The following is a 12,931-nucleotide window of genomic DNA, read 5'->3' as shown; positions in this document are numbered from 1 at the left end:
GGAGTTTGCGCATTCTCCCCGTGTCTGCGTGGGTTTCTTTCAGATGCTCAGGTCTCCTCTAAAGGTATACAGATTAGGTGGATTGGCATCCTAAATTTCCTTCTAATATCTCAAGATGTGTAGGTTAGGGGGAACTAGCCATGGTGAATGTGCGGGGTTTCAGGGATAGGATGGAGATGAGCGACTGGGTGGGATGCTCTTGGGAGCAGACTTGGTGGGCTGACTGGCCTCTTTGCACTGTTGGGTTTCTATGGTTCTAACTTGTTCATCCTCAGCCGTCAGTGTGTAAGGGAAGAGACAAAAAATATTGCAACTGCGTAAAGAACGTTTATTGAAATACGACTTACCTACCCCTGTAGTGTGATCTCCTTTTGGTCCTGTAAAGGATGTTGGTGTTGTACCTGCCCTTCTGTACCAGTTGCCTTTGTCATTATGATCCTGCATGAATCCGCAATGATCTCCATCAAAATTGCATTTTCCTGGGGCTGGTAGCCAAGAACCTGTAATAAAAAAAAATAATCACTTTAAAAGGTTTTAGCTCTGAGATTATGTTGGAGAAGGTGGGCTTGTTCCCCTTGGAGCAAAAGAGACTAAGGGGAGATTTGCTTAAGTTCATTTTATTCGTGTCAGTAGTACACTTACATTGACACTGCAAGGAAGTTACTGTGAAAATCCCCTAGTGGCCACACTCCAGTCCCAGTTTGGGTACACTGAGGGAGAACAGCCAATGCACCTAACCAGCATATATTTCAGACTGTGGGAGGAAACCCACACAGACACAGGGGGAACGTGCAGACTTCACACAGACAGTGACCTGAGGTGGGAATTGAACCCAGGTCCCTGGCATTGTGAGGCAGCATTGCTAACCACTGTGCCACCGTAACCTCAAAGAACAAGCCCCTCATCCTACGAATGAGTCATGTGAACCTTCAGTGAACTGCTTCTAATGTTATTATATTCCTTTTCATTAAGGAAGCTAAAACTCCTGTTGTGTCTCACTAATCCTCTGTACAGCTGCTGTAAAACTTGTCTGTTTTTATATTCCATATCCCTTGCAATAAACATCAACATTCCATTTGTCTTCCGAATCACTTGCTGTATCTGGAGAATAACTTGTTGTAATTCATGTATCTGGACACCCTGGTTTCTCCGTCCCACCCAGTTCTACAATCTCTCTTCCTTTAAATAACATTCTGCTTTTTTTATTCTTCCTGCCAAAGTGGACAAGTCCACACTCCCCCCCCCTGCTCCGTTATACATCATCCGTCAAATTTCTGCTCACTCGCTTAACCCGCCTAAATCCTTTCTGCAGTCTCTCCACCTCCCCGAGACAAGATCATTTCCTATCTTATTGTCATGGGTGGATTTAGCGACCAAATGCTTGGCGCCTCCATCCAATTGATGTGGATTGTAAATAGTTGACGCCCCAACACTGATTCCTGTGACAGGTAGACGTGCAGTGCCTGAAGGACCTCGCTACACCAGGCATTGTCCCGCCGCACTGGTGGCTTAACGTCAATCGACGCTGTTTTGGGGTCAAGTTGAGCGCGATTAATTTGCGCTCATGGTCGTGAGACGGGCTGTCAGGTGGGCCATTCAGTATGAACAAGAAAGAAGAGAAAAGGAAATTGTGGTTCCTGAACAAAATTCCCCTCCCGACTGGGGAACAAAGGCACAGGAGGACATTGGATGAGATCATGGCAGATCTACAACTTAATTCTCCACAGGTTTTTGCTAACTTATCCCAACTTTAAAATTAACAACTTTTTTGTGGAAGAGACTTTTACCATTCTGTGTCTGCAAAAATTGATCCTAACTGGTACTCCTAAAAAAACCTGTGCTGAGACCAACTGATGCCGGAATGGCCTTTCTCCCGCAGTGGATGAAGCGATCCAATTAAATCCCTGTTGGCTTTGGTGGATCCAGCAGATCCCGGGTGGGGCCACAAAATTCTGCTTTAGGCTCAGTCCCTTGTCATGGACTTGGGGGAGATGTTGATGAGCTGGCAACGTGAGAGGTGATGGCCTAGTGGTTTTATCGCTCGACTATTAATCCAGAAATTTAGCTAATGTTCTGGGGACCCAGGTTCAAATCCCACCACGGCAGATGGTGAAATTTGAATTCCATTAAAAAAATCTGGAATTAAGAATCCACTGATGACCACTGTCAATTGTCCAGTTTCCTCCCACAGTGCAAAGATATGTGGGTTAAATGGCTTGGCTATGCTAAATTTGACCCTAATGTTAGGGGGATTAGCTAGGGTAAAAATGATTTGATTTGATTTATTATTGTCACATGTATTAACATACAGTGAAAAATATTGTTTCTTGTAATGACAATACAGACAAAACATACCGTTCATAGAGAAGGAAAGGAGAGAGTGCAGAATGGAGTGTTACAGTCATAGCTAGGGTGTAGAGAAAGATCAACTTAATGCGAGGTAAGTCCATTCAAAAGCATGACAGTAGCAGGGAAGAAGCTGTTCTTGAGTCGGCTGGTACGTGACCTCAGGCCTTTGTATCTTTTTCCCAAAGGAAGAAGGTGGAAGAGAGAATGCCCAGGGTGCGTGGGGTCCTTAATTATGCTGGCTGCTTTGCCGAGGCAGTGGGAAGTGTAGACAGAGTCAGTGGATGGGAGGCTGGGATTGTCATCGGTACAGACTCGATGGCCTGAATGGCCTCCTTCTGCACTGTAGGGATTCTTTGATCATTCGAAAAACTACCTGGTTCTCTTATGTCTTTCAGGAAGGAAATCTGCTGTCCTTACCTGGTCTGGCCTACATGTGACACCAGAGCCACACTCCTGGGGCAACGAGGGATAGACAATAAATACTGGCCAGCCAGCGACACCCATATCCCAAAATTAGTAAACAAAAATGACACTGGCTTGGTAATGCAGTGCCCCAGGCGAATGCTCTGGGGAGACACCGGTTCAAATCCCACCACGGCATCTGGCGAAATTTAAATTCAACTCATAAAATCTGGAATTGAAACCGAGTCTCGGTAATGGTGACTATCATTGATTGTCAGAAAAACCCATCTGGTTCACCAATGTCCTTTAGGGAAGGAAATCTGCTGTCTTTACCCAGTCTGGCCAACATGTGATTCCAGACCCACAGCAACGTGGTTGACTCGTAACTACCTTCTGGGCCATCAAGTCACTCAATTTCAAGGGCAGTTAGGGATGGACAACATCTGCTGGCCTTGCCAGTAATGCTGCCATTACATGGATGAAGCAAACAAGTCCTCAGTCAGACACAAACAGCTCCTCAAAATTATGCGTTCTGCTGAAAATAACCATGTGATTGACGGATCTTATGCAGTTGTCCATTGGTGATATTCTGGATATTTTGATGTTATTACCGTGGCGACAGTGATCGGCACCTTGTTGGCAATGTTCACTATTTGTAACATGAAGGATGAATGAATGTTTATGCTTCTTTTTGTAATTAACTCTTCAGCACATTCCGGCCTTACCTCCAGGGATCCGACAGTCCCCTTGACTGACTGTGATGTCGTCCAATGCTACTTTTCCACAGTTCCAGAAATTCTTGCAAATGCTGACAAAAACTATCTGGGAAATAAACAGAAAAAAATTGTTGCCTCAGTGTCTTCAGTTACATTATCAAGTGGTCTTCTTGCTCGGATAGACTCCTGTGCTAATTAGCAATCCTCACCACACTTCCCCCAAGTTAGAGGTCCACAAATCTTTGTGATTCCGTTTCATGAATCAGATATAAGTTGGCAGAGAAGGAGGAACATGGGTCGTGACAGAATCTTACTTTAACCATTGTTGAATAAACAGATTGCTTGGCCATGCTAAATCGCCACTTAGTGTCAGGGGGATTATCAGGGTAAATATGAGGGGTCATGGGAATAGGGCTTGGATGGGATTATGGTTGGTGCAGACGCGATGGGCCGAATGACCTCCTTCTGCACTGTCGGGATTCTATGATGATAACCTTCTAAACTGTAGAGAAAGCGGGTCTGATTTGTATAATGATCCCAACCAGCCTCCCATCCATACACTTCCCGCTGCCTTGGCAAAGCAGCCAGCATAATCAAGGACTCCACACACACCGGACGTTCTCTCTTCCACCTTCTTCCTTCTGGAAAAAGATACAAAAGTCTGAGGGCAAGTACAAAGACTCAAGAACAGCTTCTTCCCTGCAGCTGTCAGACATTTGAATGGGCTTACCTTGAATTAAGTCGATCTTTCTCTACACCCTAGCTATGACGGTAACATTACATTCTGCACTCTTTAGTTTCCTTCCCTATGAATGGTATGCTTTGTCTGTATAGCATGCAAAAAACAATACTTTTCACTGTACGTCAGTACAAGTGGCAATAATAAATCAAATCAAATCAAAGTGTTGGACATGGACCGGTTTTACAATGAGTAAATGCTATCCAGTTGTTGACAATGTGGGGTATGGGGATAGGGCCTGGGTGGATGGATTTTGGTGCAGGCTCGATGGGCTGAATGGCTTCCATCTGCACTTTAAGGATTCCATGATTCTTCACAAAGATGAATGAAGCTGCGGTGGCGACGCACACATTTAATTTGCTCACATAACAAAAATAACCTTTGATTGAGTCAGAACCCAAGAAAAATCTAATTAATGTCAAAAAAGAGTTGTTTGTGCAGTAAAATTGTCAACTGCTCAAAGTACTTGATGGTTTAATCCAAACTGGGCCTGACAGCTATGCTGAAGTGTTGGCAACCCTGTTTACAGCGGACCAGAGATTCTGCTGGGGAGTAAACCCTTGGCACAGTCTTCTGTATTTTCTGGAATGACCAACATTCACTGTTGATATAGTGGAGTCTGAGAACCAATCTGACCATTTTTTTTTTAATCTTTAAAAAGACACAACAGAAAGATGAATTCCTGAATAAATATTTTCAATGAGCAATGGCAGATCCATATATGAGGTTTTTATGAAGATTACCTCCCATGCAGCCAATCCAATGATGTTGCAATATTTACATAACTGCATGTGCAATAGTTTAAAAAAACTTCAATACTTTTCTGTTGCAAAGAGCCTTCTCTACACAGTTTCTGATTATAAAAGGGAGACTTGCATTTATATTACATCCCCAGGACTTCCCAGAACAGTCCAAGACCAGTGAGGTACTTTGTAAAGTGTGGCCACTGTTGTAATGTAGGAAACACAGCAACCAATTTGCCCACAGGAAGATCCCACAAACAACAATGTAATAGTCTCCAATTTTGGTGATACCGGTTAAAGGATAAATATTGGTCAGAACACCAGGGAGAGTTCCTATGCTCGTAAAAATGTCTATAGAAATCTTTGACTTCTGCCTGAGGGGCACTATTTTAATGTCTTATACAAATGGTTACACCTTTGACAGTGCAGCACTCCCTCGGCACTGTGTTAGGGGTTCCAGACTGGATTTTGTTCTCAGTCTCTGGAGTGGGACTTGAACTCACAACTTTCCGACTCTGAGTTGCTACCCCCTGAGCATCGTCTGACAGTGTAGCTCACTGACACAATCTAATGAATGAACGGGGTACAGGTCAGCAAATGAAAATGATCACATCTGGCCAATTGGAGTCCAAGAAATCAAAGTAAACAGCACTATGACTCTGGCTGAATGGTGTCGAGCTGCGCTCATCCAGACAAGTGGGGAATATTCCATCACACTCCTGATTTGTGCCTTGTAGATGGTGGACGTTCTACTCAGCTGTATCAGTGTGGTGGATGGGAGACAGGGTGAAGACCAGAAGTGAAAATAAAATACCGCAGAAGCTGGAAATCTCAAATGAAAACAGCTTGACCTTGGGTTTGGACGTAGCTCGGCACAACATTGAGGGCCGAAGGGCCTGCACTGTTCTATGTTCTGTGTCTGTGTTAAAACAGAAAAGTGCTGGAAAATCCATGTCACTGGGATTTTACTGCCCCACATCGTGGGAAGTGGAGTGGGTGAAGGGTGGAAAATGGGAAGTTCCGCTGACCTCAAAGAAAGAACAACGTAAAATACAGCACAGGAACAGGCCCCTTGGCCCTCCAAGCCCATGCTGTTCATGATGCCCTTACTCGATCCATATCCCTCTATTCCCTTCCCTATTCATATACCCATCCAGATGCCTCTTAAATTTTGCTAATGTACCTGCTTCTGCCACCTTCTCTGACAGCGCTTTCCAGGCACTCACCACTCTCTGTGTGAAAACTCCCCCCACACATCTCCCTTAAACTTCCCCCCCCCCTCATCTTGAACCTCTGCCCCCTTGTAATTAACACCTCCACCCTTGGAAAAATCCCCGGACTAACCACCCTGTCTGTGCCTCTCATCATTTTGTAGACCACTCTCAGATTTCACCTCAGCCTCCATCTTTCCAGTGAAAACAATCCTAGTTTATTCAACCTCTCCTCATGGCCAACACCCTCGAGACCCAGGCAACATCCTGGTGAACCATCTTTGCACTCTCTCCAAAGATTCCACATCCTTTTGATGGTGTGGTGACCAGAACTGCATGAAATACTCCAAATGCGGCCTAATCCAAGGCTTTATGTAGCCGCAACATGATTTCCCAACTCTTGTACTCAATGCCCCAGCTGATGGAGACAAGCATGCCATATGCCTTCTTAATCACCTTGGCCACCTGTGTTGCCACTTTTAGGGAACTGTGGACCCACACACCCAGATCCCTCTACACATTAATGTCCCTAAGGGTTCTACCATTTACAGTATAATTCATACCTAAATTTGTTTCTCTAAAATGCATCACCTCGCATTTGTCTGGATTAAACTCCATCTGCCATTTCTGTGCCCAAGCCTCCAATCTATTGATATCCTGTTGTACCCTCTGACAATCTGCACTATCAGCAACTCAACCAGTCTTTGTGTCACCCGCAAACTTACTAATCAGGCCCACATTTTCCTGCAGATCATTTCTATATACTACAAACAACAGAGGTCCCAGCACTGATCCCTGTGGAACACCACGAGCTACAGATCTCCATCCTGAAAAACACCCTTCCACCGCTACTCTCTGTCCTCTATGACCATCTAGCCAGCCCACCCCAAATCCCAGGTCATTTTAGTTTTTGTACCAGACTGCCATGTGGGACCTCGTCAAACGCCTTACTAAAGTCCATATAAACCACACCCACAGTCCTTCCCTCATCAATTTTCTTTGTCACCTCTTCAAAAAACTCAATCAAGTTGGTGAGGCATGACCTTCCTTGTGCAAAACCATTCTGCCCGTCACTAATTAGCCCATTTTCCTCCAAATGTACAAATATCCTGTCCTTCAGCATCTTCTCCAAAAGCTTCCCCACCACTGATACCAGGCTCACCGGCTAATAATTTACTGGGTTACCCCTGCTTCCTTTCTTAAACAAGGGAATGACATTGACAATTCTCCTGTCCTCTGGAACCTTGCCTGTGGTCAAAGAGGATGTGAAGGTATCGGAATGAGCAAGGCCGTAAAATCCCACCCAGTATCTGTGGAGAGGGAAAAAGGATGAGCATCTTTGGACGAAGGATCATCGAGAACTTGGAACTTCAACTGTTTCTCTCTCCACAGATGCTGCCAGACCTCCTGAATATTTCCAGAACTTTCTGTATTTACTTAAGGTAAACCCTGGATGCGTTTTCCAACAGAAAGCACTGGGCAAATAATTAGGAGTTGTTTTTTCCATTCCTCAGCCCGCGAGTTATTACCTTTGTCGGCTCCTGCCTCTGATAGTTAACTTCTGCTTGAATCCACATCCCCGTGTGTGATCTGGGGATGGACCAAATCTTTTCTTGTACCCGCTCCTCTTCGTCAAAGACGTAGACTACGAGGGCGTCCTCCGTGACAAAGTGATTCAGAGCATAAAAGAAGCGCAGGCAGTACTGGAGATTGGCGAGCAAGAGAGGGCCCACCAGATGAGCGACATACTCCTGATGGTATCCAAACCTCGTGTTGGAGATCAGGAAGCCTCCTGTGGAAAGCCGGAGAGAATATCAGGGACTGAAACAAAACTGTAAACTCCAACCCGACATAATCCCTGGATCTTGGGGAGGCAATGGCTTTGTGGTATTACTGCTAGACTATTGATCCAGAAACTCAGTGACTGTCCTGGCAACTGCGTTCGAATCCCACCATGGCCGCTGGTGGAATTTCAATTCAATAATAAAAAAAAAATCTGGAATTAAGAATCTACCGATGACCATGAAACTATTGTCGATTGGGTGGCATGGTGGTTAGCACTGCTGCCTCACAGCACCAGGGACCCGGGTTCAATTCCAGCCTCGGGTCACTGTCTATGTGGAGTTTGCACTTTCTCCCCATGTCTACATGGGTTTTTTCCGGGTGCTCCAGTTTCCTCCCACAGTCCAAAGATGTGCAGGTTAGGTGGATTGGCCGTGCTAAATTGCCCCTAATGTCAGGGGGATTCGAAGGGTAAATATGTGGGGTTGTGGGGATAGGGTCTGGGTAGAATTTTGGTGGGTACAGACTCGATGGGCCGAATGGCCTCTTTCTGCACTGTAGGATTCTATGATTGTCAGAAAAACTGATCTGGTTTACTCATGTCCTTTAAGGAAGGAAATCTGCCGTCCTTACCCGGTCTGGCCTACATGTGACTCCAGAGCCACAGCAATGTGGTTGACTCTCAACTGCCCTGGGGCAACTAGAGATGGGGAATAAATACTGGCCCAGCTATGTCTCGTGAAGGAATAAATAAAGACAATGGGAAGGGATTTGATTCTGACTCTGGAGATTGTCACAAGCATGAATTTGATCTTAAGTGTAAATAGAATATTCGGCACAGTAACCAGGCCATTCGGCCCACCCTGGCTATGTTGGTGTTTATGCCTCTTAGCAGCTTCTTCCCACCTCTCTTCATCTTCCTTCATCATCATGGACCCCAGCCAACATATTTGCAAGTTATTAGCCCCTAAAATTCCCCGGCTGTCCATCCTGCCTTCACCCCAAACTGCCCGCAGATTAACGGGGTGGGGGGGGTGGGGTGGTGGGATGTGAGGATGAGTGGGGGAGGGGAGGGGTGTGGTGGAGGGGGGTCTGTCTACCTCACCCCAAAACTGGGAAAGGTATGGCCAGACGAGGGCAGTTCCATGCCAGGCCATATGTTTTCCACCGGAAGGAAGACCGCCCTGCTCGAGTGGGAAAGGGGATTGGCACCCTCTCCGTTACCGTCCCCCCTCACTATCTATCATGCCACCCTCGCCCCACACTCATCATTTCCACGCAGGAGCCTCCCCCACCCGACCTCCACCCTGAGTTCTGGGTCTTCGAACGGGGGGAGGGGAGGGGGGCGACTGCCGGCCACCCCAGTCCCGGTCACAACTCCCGCTCGTGTTGCCATGACTGCGGAGCTGGCGGCCAATCAGATTGGCTGGATTCTCTCTGAGGTGGGGCACCCTCCTGAGTGAGGGGCAGAATTTCCGCCTTCGACCAATTAACAAGCGGCTGCCAGCATTGGTGGAGGTGTGTTAGAACATAGAACATTACAGCGCAGAACAGGCCCTTCGGCCCACGATGTTGCGCCGACCAGCTTTTAAAAAAAAACAACACTAACCCACTAATCTAAACCAATCCCTTTTCGTCCATAAACCTATCCACGGATCTCTTAAACGCCCCCAAACTAGGCGCATTTACAACTGCAGCAGGCAGGGCATTCCAGTCCCTCACCACCCTCTGGGTAAAGAACCTACCCCTGACATCCGTCCTATAACTACCCCCCCTTAATTTAAAGCCGTGCCCCCTTGTGCTAGCTTTCTCCATCCGAGGAAAAAGGCTATCACTGTCCACCCTATCTAAACCTCTAATCATCTTATATATTTCAATAAGGTCCCCTCTTAGCCGCCTTCTTTCCAGCGAAAACAACCCCAAATCTCTCAGTCTCTCCTCATAGGACCTCCCCTCCATACCAGGCAACATCCTGGTAAACCTCCTCTGCACCCTCTCCAAAGCCTCTACATCCTTCCTGTAATGTGGGGACCAGAACTGCACACAGTACTCCAAGTGCGGCCGCACCAGAGTTGTGTACAATTGCATCATGACACTGTGACTCCTAAATTCAATCCCCCTACCAATAAACGCCAAGACACTGTATGCCTTCTTAACAACCTTATCTACTTGATTCCCAACTTTCAGGGATCTATGTACACATACACCTAGATCCCTCTGCTCCTCCACACTATTCAAAGTCCTCCCGTTAGCCCTATACTCAACACATCTGTTATTCCTTTGTTCTCCATTGAGCCGTTGGGTGGAGCAGGGGGCGGAAGAGACCCCACCGCCGGTAAAACATTTCCTCATAGCTTTCAAAGATGTGCAGTTTGGGTTGATTGGCCATGCTAAATTGTCCCTTAGTGTCCCTGGGTGTGTAGGTTAGAGGGATTAGCAGGGTAAATACATGGGATTATGGGGATAGGGCTTGGGTGGGATTGTGGTCGGTGCAGACTTGATGGGCTGAATGGCCTCCTTCTGCACTGTAGGGATTCTATGCTTCAATTACTTTCTCCCTCGCATATTTCCTCTTTAATATATCTATACTATTCAACTCAATTACTGCCACTGGGAACGAGTCCACATCCCCACTGCTCTCTGAGTGGAGAGGTTGCTCCTGGATCCCCCATTGGATTTATTAGTGACGGTTCTACATTGATGCCCTTCATTCGTGGAGTCGAATCAGTTGTTCAAACTGGGGCAAGGAGTTGAGAGGATGACACCAATGTGAAGAAGTGAATGTCATATCGTGGTACTAAACAGGTCACCACGGAAACAGGTCACCACGGAAACAGGTCAGCGTCAAATCCCTCGCTGCAAATTTGTGACGTACAAAAATGAAAATATTAACCCGTTAAATCTCCTCTTGCCTCAGGCCGACTCCGATATGGGGCAACAATTATACCTTCAGGTGGTTAAGTCTAATGGAACAATAGAGGAGTACATCGCTGTGACCAGTGGGGGGGTCAGGAAGGTGGGAGGCTGGTGCCCCCTGGGCATGAGCACCCTGGCAGTGCCAGCCTATGCCCTCTGGCGCTGCCCAAGGGTCAAAGTGCCCATGCCCGGAGGGGAGCCTTCGCACTGCCCAGCGTGCATCGGGCCGTGTCAAGGGGGTGGGGCCTAGGGGTGATTGGTGGGGGCGGGGGTCCCGCTGCCATTCTGCAGTCAGGATCGGTCTAGGACGGTGGGAGGGCAGCATGGGTCAGAATTCTCAGTGCGGCCTATCAGGCACTTTGCTGTCCGTGCCCAGGGTTGCCACATTCCACTGATTCCCATCTGCGTGTTTTTTTTTCCCTACAGGTGTGACTGAGGTGATTCGCACGTGAAGCAAGGACAAGCGAAGTGAGGTACGTGCTCACAACACGGACTGTGAGAGCCGTGCGCCCCCTCTGTGTCCAGAGCGTCAATATTTGTTTTGTTTCTGAAGTTGACGAGAGTTTTATTAATATATAAATGATTAAGCTTTTTCTATAACCGGTTATGAAATATTTGGTGTGTATTAAAAGTACTTAAATGATGGTATTTATCCCAGGCTGCTTAGGGAGGTGAAAGATGAAATTGCTGGGCCTCTGGCACAAATCTTTGTCTCTTCTTTGGACACAGGTGAGATCCCAGAAGACTGGAGGGTGGCAAATGTGGTACCGCTGTTCAAAAAAGGTAGTAGGGATAACCCTGGGAATTATAGGCCGGTGAGTTTGACAATGGTGGTAGGGAAATTAATGGAAAAAGTACTTAGGGGTAGGATTTATGAGCATTTGGAGCGTTGCGGTCTGATTGGGGATACGCAACATGGCTTTGTTAGTGGGAGGTCTTGCCTTACGAATCTGGTGGAATTCTTTGAGGAGGTGACAAAAACGGTTGACAATGGGCAAGCCGTTGATGTCATCTATATGGATTTCAGTAAGGCGTTTGACAAAGTCCCTCATGGTAGGCTGGTAGAAAAGGTTAAGGCGCATGGGATACGGGGTCAGGTAGCTAGGTGGATTGAGAACTGGCTGGGCAATAGGAGACAGAGGGTAGTTGTGGAGGGGACTTTGTCCAGCTGGAGGCCAGTGACCAGTGGTGTGCCGCAGGGCTCGGTACTGGGACCTCTCCTCTTTGTAGTATACATAAATGACTTGGAAGAGAGCGTAGGTGGTGTGATCAGCAAGTTTGCTGATGACACCAAGATGGCAGGGTTGGCGGGTACTGAACTGGATTGTCAGGTGATACAACAGGATATAGATAGGTTGGTGCATTGGGCAGATAGGTGGCAGATGGAATTTAATCCTGACAAATGCGAGGTGATGCATTTTGGAAGGAATAATGTAGAGAGGAGCTATGTGATTAAAGGTAGACAAATTAGGAGTATAGAAACACAGAGGGACCTGGGAGTGCAGGTTCACAAATCCATGAAGGTTGTGACACAAGTGGAGAAGGTTGTTAGGAAGGCTTATGGAATGCTAGCCTTTATAGGAAGAGGTATAGAGTTTAAAAGCTGCCGTCTAATGCTTCAGTTGTATAGAACGTTGGTTAGACCGCATTTGGAGTACTGCGTCCAGTTCTGGTCACCTTACTACCGGAAGGACGTGGAGGCTCTGGAAAGGGTGCAGAGGAGGTTTACCAGGATGTTGCCTGGCATGGAGGGGTTGGGTTACGAGGAAAGGTTGGAGAAACTGGGACTTCTCTCCTTGGAAAGACGGAGATTGAGGGGGGACATGATAGAGGTATATAAGATACTGAAGGGAATAGACAGAGTCAATAGTGAGAGACTGCTCCCTAGATTGGTTACGAATACAAGAGGACATGATTTAAGGGTGAGGGGTGAGAGGTATAATTTGGATATGAGAGGAAGGTTCTTTATGCAGAGAGTAGTGGGGGTATGGAACGCGCTACCGAGTGGGGTGGTGGAGGCGGGAACGTTGGACTCGTTTAAGGTTCAGTTAGATAGGCACATGAGTGAAACGA

The 12,931-nt window shown here is 46.9% G+C and overlaps 1 protein-coding gene across 1 annotated transcript in view; it reads right to left on the bottom strand.

Annotated features, from left to right (window-relative positions):
• mamdc2a (MAM domain containing 2a) overlaps nt 1-12,931 on the bottom strand; it is a 91,598-nt gene that overhangs the window by 18,139 nt on the left and 60,528 nt on the right. Inside the window, exons 9-11 of the mRNA XM_080189597.1 lie at nt 7,690-7,952; nt 3,477-3,573; nt 348-500 (exon numbers count right to left, since the gene is read on the bottom strand). Of these exons, the coding sequence (XP_080045723.1) occupies nt 348-500; nt 3,477-3,573; nt 7,690-7,952 (513 nt within the window). The remainder of the gene's footprint in view (nt 1-347; nt 501-3,476; nt 3,574-7,689; nt 7,953-12,931) is intronic.

Source organism: Carcharhinus amblyrhynchos, chromosome 5, assembly GCF_965287045.1.
Source record: "Carcharhinus amblyrhynchos chromosome 5, sCarAmb.v2.hapA, whole genome shotgun sequence".
Lineage (NCBI taxonomy): Eukaryota > Metazoa > Chordata > Chondrichthyes > Carcharhiniformes > Carcharhinidae > Carcharhinus > Carcharhinus amblyrhynchos.
This window is presented reverse-complemented; position numbering and strand designations above follow the sequence as displayed.